The following is a 16,540-nucleotide window of genomic DNA, read 5'->3' as shown; positions in this document are numbered from 1 at the left end:
AACAATTTATAATGTTTTTCATCTCTGCAAGACTGTGCTTGATTCATTTCTTTAAAAAAACAAACAGTCTGATAAATAAGGCATAACCTTCTGCATTCTGAGTGTCTTTGCCTTCAGTTCTTTATAAAAGAGTTTCAGCTGGACCAATTCCATTGCTTAGCCGCTGTTCAAAGGTCCCCCATTCTGACTATGTCCCAGAAGTGCAGGCATGATATGGTAGCTGGGGTGTTTCTTTCTAGAAGCAGAAGTCATGCAGAGAGATGTACCCAAATGGCCTCTTTGGCAACTGCGTGTGATTTGCATATATGGGAAAAGGCTGAAACAGCCCTAGAGTTACAGGTCCCAGTAGACGCCACTTCTGGAGAGTGCATCACTTACTGGGATAAGTGATCTCCATAGGCTGAGACTCCAATATAAAAAGGACAGGGGATGAGATTCAGTTAGTTCCTCATGGCTGCCAACTGCTCCTTCTATAGACAACTGTCATCAGTGAATTTGGTTTGAAGAAAAGCCAAGGAAAGACCAATGGTTACAATCATCTGCATAGTGAGAGATGGGGGATTGTATTTGTAGAAAAAAGTCACTGAAAAATGAGAGTTAAGTGTAGGAAAGATTTCTTGGCTGTAGTGGAGCCGAAAAGACTGCCAAAGGTGCCATTAGGCTATTTGTAAGGCCTGAGAAAGCTAGAGACTTTGGAGCGAAGAAGTTTGATGAAAGAACGGGGCAGCATCTCCTTGTGCTTCTCTGTGTATTTAAAGTAGTTTTGTGGGTGAGCCAACACATCAAAGAATGCCTTGATCAACTTCTTGTCCTGAAGGGAAAACAAACAGACCAGCCACATTACCATTACGGGCAAGAGTCAGTACACAGTGCTGAAATTCACAGGGTTTGTACTGACAGATAGTGAGCCTGGAAATTAGTGCCATCTTTGCAGTATAAGTGACAAGTCTGAATATGGAAGGACATAGAAGCTACCACAAAATTGGGTAATTTGCTGACCTGTTTCCCACCCTGATACCTTGGGTCATTCTTAAACCAAAGTTGCCTAGAATTGAATGTAGACCCATAAACATGTCAAATATATGTCTATCACTGTTCCGCTCCCCAAAGCAAAAAGCAGAACTCACCTTAAGTATTTCCTGATGGTTTTCAGAAGCGTATAACCTGCCATCCCGTACAATGTCTTCCACCAACTGTTCATAATCTTCTGCAATATTGAGTGAGATAGAGTTAGGAAGACAAAAGAGCAAGCAGTTAAGGGTGTTAACGCATTGCTACTACAATTATTAAATAACTATTGAGAAGAGGAACTGGTTGAGAACCAGGAAGCAGAAAGTGGGTGTCAATTGGCAATTTTCACAATGGAGAGAGGTGAAAAGCGGTGTGCCCCAAGGATCTGTCCTGGGACCAGTGCTCTTCAACCTCTTCAAAAATGACCTGGAGACAGGGTTAAGCAGCAAGGCGGCTAAATTTGTAGATAACACCAAACTTTTCCAAGTGATGAAACCAGAAGTGATTGTGAGGAGCTCCAGAAGGATCTCTGCAAATTGGCAGAATGGGCAGCAAAATGGCAGATGTGTTTCAATGTAAGTAAGTGTAGAGTCATGCACATTGGGGCAAAAAAATCAAAACTTCACATAAAGGCTAATGGGTTTTGAGCTGCCTGTGACAGATCAGGAGAGAGATCTTGGGGTGGTGGTGGACAGCTCGTTGAAAGCGTCAACCCAATGTGCGGCGGTAGTGAAGAAGGCCACTTCTATACTTGGGATCATTAGAAAAGATATTGAGAATAAGACAGTTAATATTATAATGCCATTGTACAAATCAATGGTAAGGCCACATCTGGAGTATTGTGTCCAGTTCTGGTCACCACATCTCAAAAAGGATATGGTGGAAATGGAAAATGTGCAGAAGAGACCAACCAAAATGATTACTGGGCTGGGGCACCTTCCCTATGAGGAAAGGGTACAACATTTGGGCCTCTTCAGCCTGAAAAGAGGCACCTGAGGGGGGACATGATTAAGACATACAAAATTATGCAGGGGTTGGATAGAGAGATGCTCTTTTCCCTTTCACATAACACCAGAACCAGGGGACATCCACTAAAATTGAGTGTTGGGAGAGTTAGGACAGACAAAAGAAAATATTTCTTTACCCAGCGTGTAATCAGTCTGTGGCGCTCTTTGCCATAGGAAGTAGTGATGGCATCTTGCCTAGATGCCTTTAAGAGGGAATTGGATAAATTTCTGGAGTAAAAGTTCATCACGGGTTACAAGTCACGGTAGGTATGTGCAAGGTAGAGATAGACTGCCTCTGATTGCCAGATGCAGGGATTGGCACCAGGACGCAGGTTGTGACTGTTGTGTTGTGTTGTCTAGTGTGTTCCCTGAAGCATTTGGTGGGCCACTGTACGATACAGGAAGCTGGACTAGATGGGCCTTTGGCTCTTCTTATGTTCTTATGTAGAGGAAACTTTGTGCTCTGTGAAGTTGCTTCAGGGATTTCTCTTTGGGGGCCTGTACATTTTTACTTCTTCAAATTTCTATGAGAGCATGCACAGCAACATTTCAAAACGGCTCATTGATTCAGAACATTATAGAACAGGAAAACACAGCATGGCTACTGAGCAGTTAAAGATAGCTCATGATAGGGACTCACCCCCGCTCCCTCCATATCTTGTCTCTCAGTTAGTTCTAACACAGGCCAAGAAGACAACACGCTGATGATGGCAATACCTAGCTTGATCTCTGAAAACCAGGATTTCTGGTTCCAGGGGATTATGAACCAGATTAGAGAAGGGAAAAATGGAACTGTAGGTTGGGAGAAATGACATATGGAAGGGAAAGGCAGTGGCTTTCAATGTAATATTTTTGTATGGAAAGTTCTTTAGGCATAGGGGCATGGAAGTCAATCCAGCTCTACAGTTACTACTTCAGAATGGAATAATAGAAATGAAGAACTGCGCAAATCCTGATCAGCACAGACAGTAAGAGGTTCCTGAAAGCCAAATGAGTGACGAATAAGGTGGTTGCTGCTGGAGAACTCATTTCCAAAATGCACACTATTTCAAATTAGGAACTTCAAAAGCCTCACTGTCCATGCTCAATTTCTTTATGTTTGGCTTTCAAATGGAATAGAAACCTTTTGGCGATAGGTACTTTTTGCGGAATTTTGTTTCAGTTAATAATGTGACTGCAGAAGTGAAGGTTAGGTTTGTAGTCCATGCTTCCACTCCTAATAATGCTTTGGTCTCACACACAGCAGAGTGTGCAACCTGCATGACACTCTTTCTACTCACCATCATAGGTGACATAGGGAATCTGGAAGCCTCTGGCACTGTTGGCTTCACTAGTTTTGAAGTTGATCCACAGCTTTCGGGACCTTGCAGTGAAGGCTATGGGCCTCTCATATGTCTGGCATGTCTCATACGTTGTGATGGAGGAGGGGGAGGCTGCAGAGGGGAACATACAGGACTGTATATTGACTGGAATCACACAGATTCGACATGCTGTGACACTGAAACAACTGAGAAGAGGGAGAAACCTCTGACAAGGCTCCTTCTGCTTCACCCTTATCAAAGTCCTAGTCCCTATGAGATAAAAGTAAAGATATGGTCTGCATTCCGAAGTCACTTTCCAAGCAATTGATAATGAAAGACCTTATTGAGTCATTTGTCAATGTTTAGGGCACTTTCCCCCTTCACAGTGTTAGGCTTAAACCTCTGTCGGGCTACTGAGGCTCCCAAATGAAGAAGCGTGGACTCTTTCACTTGGGGTACAGATAGATGTTCTTTTGCGTGTGTGTGCTCCCTGTTTCCTAAACAGCAGCTGCATATATTTAGGAGGATACAGACTGAGACCATAGCATAGAGGGAGGGGGGCTTTAACCCTTTGCTGTCATTATGCATGGTGGGGAGCTGTCCCCACCATGACTGCTATTAGCTCTGGACAGGAAGCTTTCACTGGCACAAATGGGATCAGAACACTGGCAAAGGCAAAAGTCCCCTTCCCATCATATCATAGTCCCAATCTGGATCATTCTCTCTATAGCTGCTATTTAGCCAACTGCCCCTCCCACAAAAAAACAAGCAAAACAAACAAGCACACAAAGGGCCAACTGAATGCTAAAAGTACTGTCTAGTTTGACTTTTAAAGTCTACTTTTGATGTTTTGAATCTGAAAATTTTTTTACAAGTTAAACATGGGTGTGTCATATTTGGTAGCACAGCAAAATCAGACTTCATACAAGCAGAACACACATCATAAAAGAAAACTTGCAGAATGAAACATGGTGCACCACCTAGGAAAACTGTTCCAGAGACTTCTGCAAGAGTTCTACTAAAGGATGGGGAGAGCCTTGCCGTTCCATCAACATCAGTAAGGGGTGTGGAGTCTACAAACTCTTGTGCTATCAGCTCAGGAATGCCCAAAACTGAATAATCTGTTTTTTAGATGAACTTCTGCATTTCCAGCTTAAGCCTATAAGCTGATTCCAAACCTGTACCTCAGTCAAAATTTGAACTTCTTGCAATCCACAGGAATCTAAATCTTCACTGTTTTCAGTGGTGATTCTGTCCCTGGTACCACAACTGCAAATTGCTGCTCTCTCACCATCCGAGCTGCCACCCCTCCCCACCAGTTGTGCCCACTGCTTCCCACCCAGAAGGAATCTAGGCAGGTTTCCTTTGCCCCCCCCCATCCTTTACATGGCCCAAATACAGCATTTGGTTACCTACAGTTTTTCCGCATGACCAGGACATCCCCACATTCATCCTCAGATGGCAGGAAGATTTCAGGCACCACAATGAGAATCTTGCGCTTTGGAGGTGGGTTGATATTCCAAGTGCACTCTACATTTGCAGGATAGTTTCCAGGGTAGTTGGGAGATTCAATATAACCAGTATACTCGCCCAGTTCCCCTCCACATTGACGGTCTACAAGGAGACAAAAAGGGATTGTTAAAGTATCAGCTGGGCAACAGAGGTGGCTGGCCAAGGAGATTTGGGGCACCGACTTGGAACTATACAAGCACCAGCTGTGGCACAAGTATGTATATGTATATATATGCAAGCATTCATGCATACATAGACAGACACGGATTCATGTGTTTATTGACATGCACAAGGAAAACCAGCAGAAAGTTGAAAGCTAAGATAATTTCAGTAAATGTTATATACAACATTAAAAGTAACAAGACATAAAAGTACATAAAAGTAACAAGACAGCATCACATGACACTGGCCCCAAGGAATCGATTATTAATCCTCCTCCTCCCTTTGAATTCCACACAAACTACAGAGAGGAAAGCATACTTTTGCACTGTGATACAGTAGTCGAGCCATCAAAGTCTGTAGTAGTATTCCCAGGGCACGTAATGCAATAATTCTGACGGAAGTCCGGCTGGTAGGTGCCTACAGCACAGCGGATGCAGCGATGGACACTGGTGTTATAATAATGACCTGGGGAACACTGAACTGTGCAGGGAACAGAAGAGAAAACTGTCAGGGATTCCAAAAGACAATACAACAACTCCAGTAAGCATTTTTGAAAAGTCACTTGTAGAATAGATGTGATGGCTTAATTTTATCATCATGCCGAAAGCCCCTAAAGAAAGTAATAGAAATAAGAAAAGACAACTTGAGGATTAATGCTGTATGTGTCTTGAAATGAGCATGATCATACCATGGGCCCTTAGTACAGTGGGCACTTCCAGTAGCATCCAGATGTTCTGAGATATGATAGGCCTGCAGCCCACTCCATGGGCCTCCGTGCCTCTCCTTCAAGACATGACCACAAGGAGGTTGCAAACTGGAAGTGACTTCTGGTCCTAGAGGGCTTCTGAGGATGTAGGGAGGACCGTGGAGTGGGCCATGAGCCCAGCATGGCCTCCAAAGGGCCTGGCATGGCCCTAACATGAGTAATTGTGGTGCAGCACTGTGACCTTGTCCCCCTCAGCGAACTTCATTATCCGTGGGGGGTCCTGGAATGGATCCCCATCATATACTGAGGGCCCACCTTAGTATGTTTCTGATTACTGATAAAATACACACTAAGTTTGGAGTTGACTGTTTCTCTACTCCGATTCATATACAAAACAAATGGTATCTGTATTCTGCAACCAAGAAGTCTATGTATTACAGATGTCCTATTTGTTGAATGGCCATTAATTGTAATAATAAATGCTGTTATATAAAAATACAGTATTTTCATCTCTTGCTGCATTACTCAGGTATGCTGCTCAATGTTTTGAAGAGCTAGTGCTATTTGGATGACTTAGGGCACAATCCTAACTCATGTCAGTGCTTTCCAGCACTGGCATAGCGGTGCCAATGGGACATGTGCTGCATCTTGCAGTTGGGTGTCACTCACGGAGGCCTCCTCAAAGTAAGGGAATGTTTGTTCCCTTACCTCAGAGCTGCATTACCCTTATGTCAGTGCTGGAAAGCACTGATATAAGGGGTTAGGATTGTGCCCTTAGTTATACCAGACAAGGTTAAGACGCCTGTGGATGTTGAAACCGATGAAGACAAACTGAACAAATGGCTATCTCTATGCTATCCCTTCCTTATATGGGCTGCTTAGGGAAAAACTCTTCTACCAGACATACCTTTGGTATCACAGTCTTGAAAAGAAAAAGCTCCTTCGTACTTGGTTGTTAGTCCTCCCCCGCAATGGAAGCACAAAGCCCTCCCAGCTTCAGGCTGGAAGGTGCCTCGTGGACATGGCTGGCAGGGTTTGAAGCCATCCACTGAGTACTGGCCAGGGGGGCACTGACCTGTGGGTCATTCAGGAAAAGAGAGATATTGATTGGTCCAAATGAAGTTCTGTCTCCCTGCACATGTTGTTTTTAATGCACCATGCGTAACATAAGGAGCCATGGAGTAATACCACGGGAGCCATTTGCCATCCCAAAAACTACCCAGGCCTCTGCACCAGAGCATGAAAATGTCATGGCATAAAGGAGGAAGCCTACATTCAAACCCATTTGTTCAAATTCTATATATTATTTGGGTTATTTGGATATATTATTTGGCCATTAATCTCTACAGCCCAGTGGCTTCTGCTTTGCAAACATAGTTCCCTTATTTAACCCATTATTGTGTTCTATTAGAGTTTTGGCCCAATCCTATCTAAGGCCTGTGCTGGCTGAACAAGCATTGCTACTGCTTCTGAATGCAATTAAGGGCAACAGTTGTTTTCCCATCACTATTCAAAGAAGTAGAAAAAAAATAACCATTTGGAACACATATACAACTGTGGCTTCTTGTGAATCAGGGTTTTTATTATTTTATTTCATTTCATTTATTTATTTTTGTGATTCAAAGCAGAGTTAACTCCAAGATGACAAAAATTATTGAAGAGAAAGTAAAATATCTTGTGCATGATCCGGCTGTTATCTGGTGGTCCTTTTTCAAAGGGAACAAGCTTGATATATTGTGGTAGTAAATCAAAGCTTCCAGCAGCTACTGTGTACAATTTCTGTGTACAATGGTAGTACCTCATAGACTAAACAACCACCCTAGAAATTGTTTCTGTCAGCAAGACTTCTATAGTTACTGTGATATTGATAACTCTAGTCCTTCTGCATTGGTCATTAATGTGTGCCTTATCCTGGCACTACTCTTAGCCACTCTGGGACAGGTGCCCAAGGGTACCAGGATACTGTACCTCAGCTATAGACTTAAGGTACCTTGCAACTTAACCCTGTACCTGCACAGGCGCTTATATTTGTTGCTCCAGCTGGCCCATAAGCATCACTTCCAGGGCAAAGGTCACAGGAGAGCTGGCCGTCTTTCTCCTGATAGGTCCCTGGAGGACAAGGGACACACTGCTCCATCTGGCCGTGGTAATACGTTCCTTGCAGGCAGCTAACTAAGAGAGAGGCAGACGTGCTAGTGACACAGGGAGAAAGGCAATGCCCTAGACAACAGTTGTGCTTCTTGTAGGACAAAGACCCTAAGATCCCAATTGGCCAGGTTACAATAATACAGGTCAGGCCCCTCCATACAGTGAGGCCAGAAACTGTATCTATTGTCCATATAAGCACATGCAGCTGCCATGGATGCTAGAGCTGGCAGTAAGGGCATCAGAGCAGCAATGTAGCACTAAAGGCTTGCAGCGAATGTGCAAGTGGTTCTCTTAATGCTCCCTTCCTCATTTCCAACCAACTCTGGTTGTTTCCTTACCACACTTGGATCCCAGTCTTTGCTGTCCTGGCCCACAGCTCTCCTGCCTCTCAGGAGCCATGCTCAACTTCCGTGCCAACTCATACTCCATTCCTGAAAAGCGGATCAGGAATCTTTCCTGGTTTATGGATTTCTTCAGGGCTTTGATTGCTGACTTCAGTTTTTTCTCCACCTTCTGCCGCACACAGTTCAGATTGCAGCTGGCTGGAGATGGGGGAAGGAGATTGTGCTGTTACCTAGCACTTGTAGTTTCCAAAATAATTCTCTGTCTCTTTCCTAGTCCCAACCATAATGCACTCAATACCACCTACTCCCAAAGTCAGACCAGTGGAGAATCTTTGTCACATGCAGTCATCTCCAGGCTGATGAACATTTTATAAATAAGTTTGCTGCTTGTTCTCTACATGCCTTCTGGAGAATATCCATCAAGTTGACAGGGGGCCACATGTTTCTAAACACAAAGAGCCATATGCCAGAGTGCTGTGACTGGCCATATTTTCTCAGTCTCCAGTCACTTGGCTGCTCATCTTTAAATATTACCAGAGTCCACTGGGAAACATATAATGGTCTTTGCTGTTTAAAGTTTGAATCCCCTCAATGTAGACCAGCCGTGGTCAAGTTTTTTGGCTACACTGCCACACTGTGCCTACAATGCCACAAACCAAGCCCTATGTCTGACAGTATGCCTCATCTTCGGGGCATCTTTACATGTCTTTGCCTCTAGTCTGCTGAGCTGGGGAACAGGCAGCACTAGGAGTGCCACAAACTGCTGTTGCCTGTGCCACATGGAGTCTGTGCCAGTCTGGCTACCCAGAATGTAGACTGATAGTAAAACATTGTGCAATATTGAGAAAATCCATTGTGACTGCTTTTGTTGGTTTTACCACCCTACTGTTGCTGGATGTTATATAGGACTGCCTACAAGTGCAACAACAGCCCCCTGTAATTGTTCATCTTGAAGCAGTAATTCATTCATTCAACAGTTCATCTTGAAGCAGTAATTCATTGCTCATGCCAGACTGAAACATGCCAAAGGGTTCAAAGGGCATTCCATGAGCAGATAAAGACTGCCATTTAACTGTACTGTATTTGAAACAAGCATTTAAAACTGTTACGTTCAGTAAAGGAATCTGAAGTGCAATGTTAACAGTACAAATCTCCATAGTTGAACTTTACCCAGCCAAGTGTGTGTTCCAACTTTTATTCTTCTTCACTGTGGGAAGTCAACACAAAAGGTGTTTTTAAAGCATTTTGGGAGTCACATGTGGCTAATTATTTAAGTGGTAAGCTGTAATTAGCCCCAGAAACTGTTCTTTGGAAACTGCATTCCAGAATTTAAAGAGAAAATTTATTCATTTTTCAGTTAGGGATGGCCATAATGAAGTCTCTCTTTTTCTTTAACAACTGAATGAGAAGGAGAAGCATGACCTTACTGTCCTTGCAACACTGGTGACAGAAACTGTATTTGCTGAACTCCTCCACACATATTAAAAACACAGGAGTTTCATATGGACCAGAATTTCACAGAACTAAAGACATCCGCTGGTGAGATACTTGGACTGTTGCCTGAGAACTGCAAGGATCATTTCAGGTCAAAAGCCTTACATTAGCACTGATTTTTGAAGAACAAAATGTGTTCCAGTAAAACACAGGCAAGACATTTGTTCTGCTTTTTCTACACAATATTTTGGCAAAGCATAAGGAAGCCAGGCCTATCAGCTCCCCCCATTCTCCTCTGAATGTCAAATTATACAAGATGCAGCAGTGTTTGCCCTATTCACAGAGCAGTGGCAGACTTGGGGTGGGGCAGGCACTTGCCGCACACTTGCTATACCCCTGCTGCTGCCACTTGTGCCCACTGCACCACCACACCTGCTTGTCTGAGCCATTCTGCAGACATGCGAGGCTCTGTGTGGCGCTTGGCAGTGGGCGAGAAGCCTTCTGAGGCTCCTCCTGCTGTTTTAAGCAATACTTCTGGTTTTGCTGGGAAATTGAAGATATTGTTCAAAACAGCAGGAGAAGCCTCAGAAGGCTTCTCAAACACTGCAGAGCACTGCACAAGGCTTCATGAGCCTCTGTGAGTACCCTGGGGAGGACAGTCAGCATGCTGGTAGGGGGCACTTGTCATGGACCTGTCCCGGCTTGCAACATGGGCAGGTCCGTTAGTGTCACAGAGTTTGCTTACTCTTGTGTTTACTCCATACAGAGCAGCGGGGAGGAGTATTTCCAGTCTTTACATGGAAAAGAGATTATAGAGGAAGGGAGAAAAAGTTGCCTCCTCCCTTTATTTTGCTGTGCTCCATTGCTTTGAGAGGTCTTCTCCCAGCCTGACACACTTCCAGTGCTGAAGATGCACAGGGATAAAACTGATTAAGGCAGCAAAGTGCAGCAGGATGAAGTGGAGGTTGGTTTAGTTCCCCCTTCCTAACACATTCTTTTTAATGAAAAGAAGACTCCAGTCCATGTCTGCTTTAAATGTGAGTGGAGCAGTCAGGCTGACAGCAGTCCTGTGACGTATCACTTCTTGCCTTGCCCTGAAGCAGGCACTTCTGGAAAATCCTTTCCTTTAAACTCAGTCCTTTCTGGGAAAGCCAAGCTTTCTCCAATGCCTCCTCTACCTGTAATCTCTTCTGGTTTGATTTCAGCTTCAAACTCCAGCGTGATGCGAGTCACCTCCTTGTTGGGAGAGTTACGAGCCCGGCGTCCTTTGCCCTTCTTTGAGGAGTCACACTTTAGGTTCACAAAAGTCACCTGGCAGTCTGAGCAAGGGGCTGCCCCACCTAGTAGAGATGGGACAGTGTCAGTCTTCTCTAAACAATGTCTCTGAATTCCTCTTCTTCTGCAATCAACAAGCTGGACTCTTCTCTTTTATCCCACATTCATAGTAATACATCCATATCTCATTCACTGGAGCCAAGGCCCTCCCTCACATGTGTCTAACAACAACACAATGAACTCCTGCAGTTTTTCTGTCTTTTCTCTCCCATTATGCTGTAAAGAGCAGGGATCCTTTGCCTAGTGTCCAACTTTCTCTCATGCTCCTGCCCTCTCTTCTCTGCTTCTAGGAATTGTCACAATTCCCAAGACACAAAAACAAAAGAACCTCAACTCCCCACATCACACTCCCTAAAGTGTCTCTCAGTATACACAGAGCAAGGGAAGTCTAGACTTATACAACTTCTGGCGCTTTCTGGACTCTTTGCCTGCTGTTTCTCAGGTTACACAGCACTGTGACACTGTGGAAAGTTTACTATCATGGTTCCATCACAAGGAGAATGTTTACAAGGAGTGTAAGTTGGAGGCAAAGCACCATGCTGCTTCCAGGACTCACAAGACTTAAGGTTGGTAATTGCCCAAATGAAAGACTGTGAGAAAGAAGGTGAAGTAGTGGGTACCTCACCTAATGCACCATTCCGGACAATCTCATCCTGCTTGCCTTTCATGCGTGGGTGAAGGTGGCATTTAGCATCCTTGATTTTGAAGGAAGCCTTTTGTTTGATTGGAGCAGCAACAGTCTCTAAAAGAAAAGGTGGGTGCTAAGTATCAGGGGAACAAATTGGGTCTAGGGAGGAGCTTTGAGGGCTCAGGAGACCAAGCTTACCAACACAGGGATGGCTGATATTACTGAACCTCTGTGGAGGTCCCTGTCGCGGGATTGGAGTCCCACAGCTCACCGTGTAACTGTTGTCAGATTCTGCAAAAAGAAAGAAGCCAGTCAGAGTCAGTGACAGCCTGTGGCCAGATACTTCTAAATGAGTGCCTGTATGGGCCTGTATATGCAAGCTCAGCCCAACCCAAACACCAAATATAGTTTGAAGGATTAGCCCAAGCCTGATCTTGCCCACTGATCATATGAATGAAAATAGCCCGGTTCTGGCTACTTTACATGCTATTTTTATTACTTATATTCAGAAAGAAAAAAAACACTTCAGATAACCCCAGTGCAATTTTAAAAGGAGGGGGGAATATAGTGGATGCCAGAGAGTAGACAGCATGAGCAAATTCCTGGAGCCCATAAACTGGTGGGGCGGGAGGACATTCATGAGTCAGACCCTGAACGCCTGTCAGAAAGAGGGTAAACTAGTGGCCTAATCCTATGGAATCCCTGTGCCATCGGAATATGCTTTGTGACACTACTTCTAGCCAGTACACTGGCAGGAAGGCCAAAGCCTTCTGCTAGGCCAGGTAAGTCCAGCACTGTGGAAGTATTGGGCCCTAGAGAGGGCGGGATCAGCAGTGGCGGTACACACTGTATCCTATCCTTTCCCAGGCCCTGCATGAATCGAATTGGACTTGTGCCAATGATGTCAGTGGTGCAGGTTCAAGCTGACCTTGTGGGGATAAATGTCTTCTTACCCTGAGGAGACTTCAAGCAGCTGAAATTCCCCTGCGGGATATAGCGTAGCCTGTGCCAGTGTCGCTGCATTGCCACAGAGGAATTTAGTTAGGATTGGGCTGTAGAACTCTATGCGTAAAGGACAGTCAGTTAGCCCCTCCAACAATCATCCCCTGCACAACTATCAACAGGGGCTGAAGTTGGACAAGAACACTGCTGAGTTTCTGGAGCATGACCCTTTGATGAGTACAAAGAGACAATGAAATACACCTGGGGCTTTTGTATGGGACAGGCTGAGTTGTGCTGGAAGAAGAACAGGAAACATGGATTGTCACTTGGCTAAGGCAGTTAGGCCTGTATACTGTGTACCTTGAAAATCAGGTAAAATACTGCACAAAATAAATTTTTTTGTAGCACAGCAGAACCAAGTTCAGTTCATATATCCCAATCTTTTCCAATTTTTTCTGCTACTTAAGCAGGGAAGTTCATGTTGGAGTAAGAATCAACTCTAGTCGAAGGCAAGGGAAGAGGCTGTAGGATTGGAGTGGGACTGAAAAAGGTTTCAAATGGAGTGGAGTGAAGTGGAGGGACCAGGATGACGTGTGTGAAGAATTAAATAGCTGGAGGGCAGAGAATACCAGCACCCTTTTATGGCTCAAAAGAACCTCCAAATCTTGCTTTAGATATGTGGACTTACCTGGCAGAAAGCGAGCCTTAGAGGAACAAGTAAGGGAGCAGCTGTCCTTCTTGCCATTCTTGTTACAAGTGAGCGTGGCCCGTGGGGATATTGTGCCAGCCAAGCATATCACAAGCTCTAAAGAGCAAGCATCAATTAATAAAAATAAGTAGGTGAAGGAGAAACTCACAGAAGTGCAGCTAGACTCAGCCACAAAATTGGTTACTGGGTAAAGTCAACCCTAATTTCCTAGCAGAAACTAATAACACTGAGGAACTCCTGTTGTCTCTACCTGACTCCATCACGGATTATGGTAAGTAACAGCACCCTGTGCATAAGTTGTTCTTGATCCTTCAGATCACTGCTAAGCACATTAAGGCACAAAGGCCCATATCCTAACCGACCTTCCAGTACTGGCATAGTGGTGCCAAATAAATGTGTGCTGCATCCTGCAGTTGAGTCGCACTCACAGAGGCCTCCTCAAAGTAAGGGAATGTTTGTTCCCTTACCTTGGAGTTGCATTGTTCTTATGTCAGTGCTGGAAAGTGGGATGGGATTGTGCCCAAATTCTATAAGTTCTGCATGGTGACTCAATTGTAGAATCTCCTAAAGATAAAGAATGGTTGAATTTTTAAGCACATATTTTTGTAGTATCCTCTTGAGAAATTCACCTTGTATTTTTTTAGGAGGATTTATGGTGCTTAACAAAGAAAAACCTAGAAAAGAGTTGAACATTTTTGCTACATTTCAAGCCAGACCTCGGTGGCAAATGAAGTTAAATATCAAGATTGCATGTTCTGTCCTCTCCTGCCCACAAGAAAACCCTTGAAAACAAAATAGAACATAAAAAATAACAAAATAAAGGCATGAGGAGAGATTTTTCATAAGTGGTGCCTACACATGAGTAATTGGGATGGATGCATGTGGAATCTCCTCACCGAACCTTGCAACTTTGAACACAGAACTTTAAATTATGAGGACAGTTAACCCAAAGAAATGTTTGTGCAACCCCATGAGCTGAGCAGCAGTTGGCACCATGCTGAGAAGTAAAAGATGTGATTCCTATCAACATTCCATCTCTGTTCTCAAATCAATCGATCCCAGTAAAGACATTGCCTGCAGATATACAAGCTGCCTGTAGGGGGCAACATGACCTCAGGCCTTTTCCACACTCACCTATACAATCCTTTTTATTCCAATGAAGTTTGCAGCCAGCAGGGCAGGTACACTCATAGCTGCCTGGTGTGTTTATACAGCCGAACTTGCAGCCACCTCGGTTGATGCTACATTCGTCAACATCTGAGACAAAGAGACATCATTAACAATTTTAAATGGCTACATTGCACAAAACAGACCTTCTGAACTAGGGTAACTGAGATTCCTAGATCTGATTTCAAAGCTGCTAAAGGGGGTTAGCATTAGGGAAAAAATTGAGAAAAGGAAGAAGACAATTTTGAAAAAAGAGGAAAGTAAGCTCTGCTTCTGGCTCACCTTGTCATCCAGGTAAAACAGCTGCCAGTGCAGTTAATTAATTGATTAAGTATACTGCACCATCAGTGCACAAAATCCGAATAAGCAAAAAAGGCACAGCCTTTGGCTTTGCCTGCTTGTTTACTTTCTGTGTTTCTTTAATGTTTTGTAATTTTTGAAATAATTTTCTTTTTAAAGCAGGAGCCTGGTCCTAGGAACTTACAAGTCTCAGTAGGCAGAGAACTGAGGGTGGGAAAAAGTAATAACATTGAATGAATGGGAATAAATATAGCTATAGTTATAAAGTCAATTCTGTGGATGCTTGCGGAGCAGCTGCTCACGCCCTAGGACCTGCACTGGTAAGCAAGCAAGGGAGCTGTGGTCCATGGTGGCCTGGGCCCTTGCTTGGTTCTGTAGCTGTTGACTCTGGCTATGCGAGGGAGAATGTAAATCCCTAAAATGCTCCTCTGATGAGTCTCTGGAGTCAGAAAAGGAGGGTAGGGCTGTGTCTGCTAGCCATGGGGTGGGTGCTGAGTCTAGTACCCCCTCGCCTAAGAGGTTCTGAGGTTGCATCTATGTTGGAATAATTCCCTTTCCGAGTCAGTTCCTTCCTTTGAGAAATCTGCTTCATTCCCCAAGTGCAGGGTTCTGTTTCCAGAACAATGACCGCTATATCATTTGGCACACCATGGTCATGTACAGGACTGCGCTTATGTTGCCATCCCCACCTCTTGCCACCCTCTCTGTCTGGCTGTCCTCCCCACCAACATCTGAAGGAGAGGACAGACACAGAATTAAAACAAGCTCACAGTACATCCCTGAGCTGTCATCAAAGCCCAATTGCCTCCTACTCTCACAATTTAAATTTCCTCACCACTGTCACACACCGTGCAAACAAATACTGTACAGCAAAGTCCTCACTTAGGGTGCAATTCTAACTGTGCCCTAGGCCGGCGCAAGTCCCTTGCAGTAGTCTCAAAGGGTCGCAAATGTTCCATGAAGCATGTTTGCACTTCTGTGGGAGTAAGCTGCACCAGCGCACAAAGGGTATGCCGGATCCTAGCCCCGTTTCCAGGTAGCGCAGCTTTGGGTTGCTCTGTTCTGCTTGGACCTGCGCCACCTCGTCAGGTGGTGCAGTTCCAAGTAGACCCATTGGGGGCTGATGCTGCTTTACCAGGGGTAAGGGGAAGGGTTTCCCCATACCTCGGACTGAGCCACAGTCAGCCCCAACCTACAGCACAGGCCTTCTGGCCTGCCTATTCCAGCATAAGTTAGGATTGCACCAAGTCATTTTGTTATACATTGTTTTGTTTTAAAGTTGTTGAGGAAAAAAACCGATTCCTGGCTGGGGCCACTGCCTGTACGGAGTTTGCACATTCTCACCATGTCGGCATGGGTTTTCTCCAGCCTGGAAAGCTCACATTTATTTCAATGTTTAATATTAGTAGTGTTTGGGGTCTTTATTTAGATGGTTGGTGATGTTTCTGTGACTAGAACTATGCTGTAGGAACATAACTCTTGTTTACATATATCAATTAGCCTATGGTCAAATTGGTTTTGTTAGAAGTCATTTCACTCCAAGTTGCAGTTTCCAAGAACCTATCAACAACTTTAAGTGAGGACTTGCGGTACTGAATTCACTCCTCAACTCCGTATTTCAGCTTGGCTTTCTACCTTTTTATTTTTTAAAGTACCACATCTAGGTCATTTAGTCTACCCCCCTGCCTGTAGTAGGAAATCCTCCTAGACAGAGCATCTCCATCAGGTGCCTGTCGAGCCTCTGCTTGAAGATCTCCAGTGTGGGAGAATCTACCATCTTCCTCAGCAATCTGTTCCACTGCCAAACCAACTGCCAATACTTTATTCCTGATGT

At 44.4% G+C, this 16,540-nt stretch overlaps 1 protein-coding gene across 1 annotated transcript in view; it reads right to left on the bottom strand.

Annotated features, from left to right (window-relative positions):
* Window positions 1–661: 661 nt before the first annotated feature.
* The window catches only part of SCUBE3 (signal peptide, CUB domain and EGF like domain containing 3), a 140,500-nt gene continuing 124,621 nt past the window's right edge, over window positions 662–16,540 (bottom strand). The window contains exons 11-23 of the mRNA XM_066624776.1: window positions 14,374–14,496; window positions 13,219–13,335; window positions 11,787–11,879; window positions 11,586–11,702; window positions 10,795–10,965; window positions 8,186–8,389; window positions 7,710–7,871; window positions 6,607–6,774; window positions 5,312–5,473; window positions 4,736–4,933; window positions 3,299–3,451; window positions 1,128–1,207; window positions 662–811 (exon numbers count right to left, since the gene is read on the bottom strand). Of these exons, the coding sequence (XP_066480873.1) occupies window positions 662–811; window positions 1,128–1,207; window positions 3,299–3,451; window positions 4,736–4,933; window positions 5,312–5,473; window positions 6,607–6,774; window positions 7,710–7,871; window positions 8,186–8,389; window positions 10,795–10,965; window positions 11,586–11,702; window positions 11,787–11,879; window positions 13,219–13,335; window positions 14,374–14,496 (1,898 nt within the window). The remainder of the gene's footprint in view (window positions 812–1,127; window positions 1,208–3,298; window positions 3,452–4,735; window positions 4,934–5,311; window positions 5,474–6,606; window positions 6,775–7,709; window positions 7,872–8,185; window positions 8,390–10,794; window positions 10,966–11,585; window positions 11,703–11,786; window positions 11,880–13,218; window positions 13,336–14,373; window positions 14,497–16,540) is intronic.

Source organism: Tiliqua scincoides, chromosome 4 (genome assembly GCF_035046505.1).
Source record: "Tiliqua scincoides isolate rTilSci1 chromosome 4, rTilSci1.hap2, whole genome shotgun sequence".
Taxonomy (NCBI): Eukaryota; Metazoa; Chordata; class Lepidosauria; order Squamata; family Scincidae; genus Tiliqua; species Tiliqua scincoides.
Note: the sequence above shows the minus strand (reverse complement) of the source record. Positions and strands in the feature narration are given on the sequence as shown.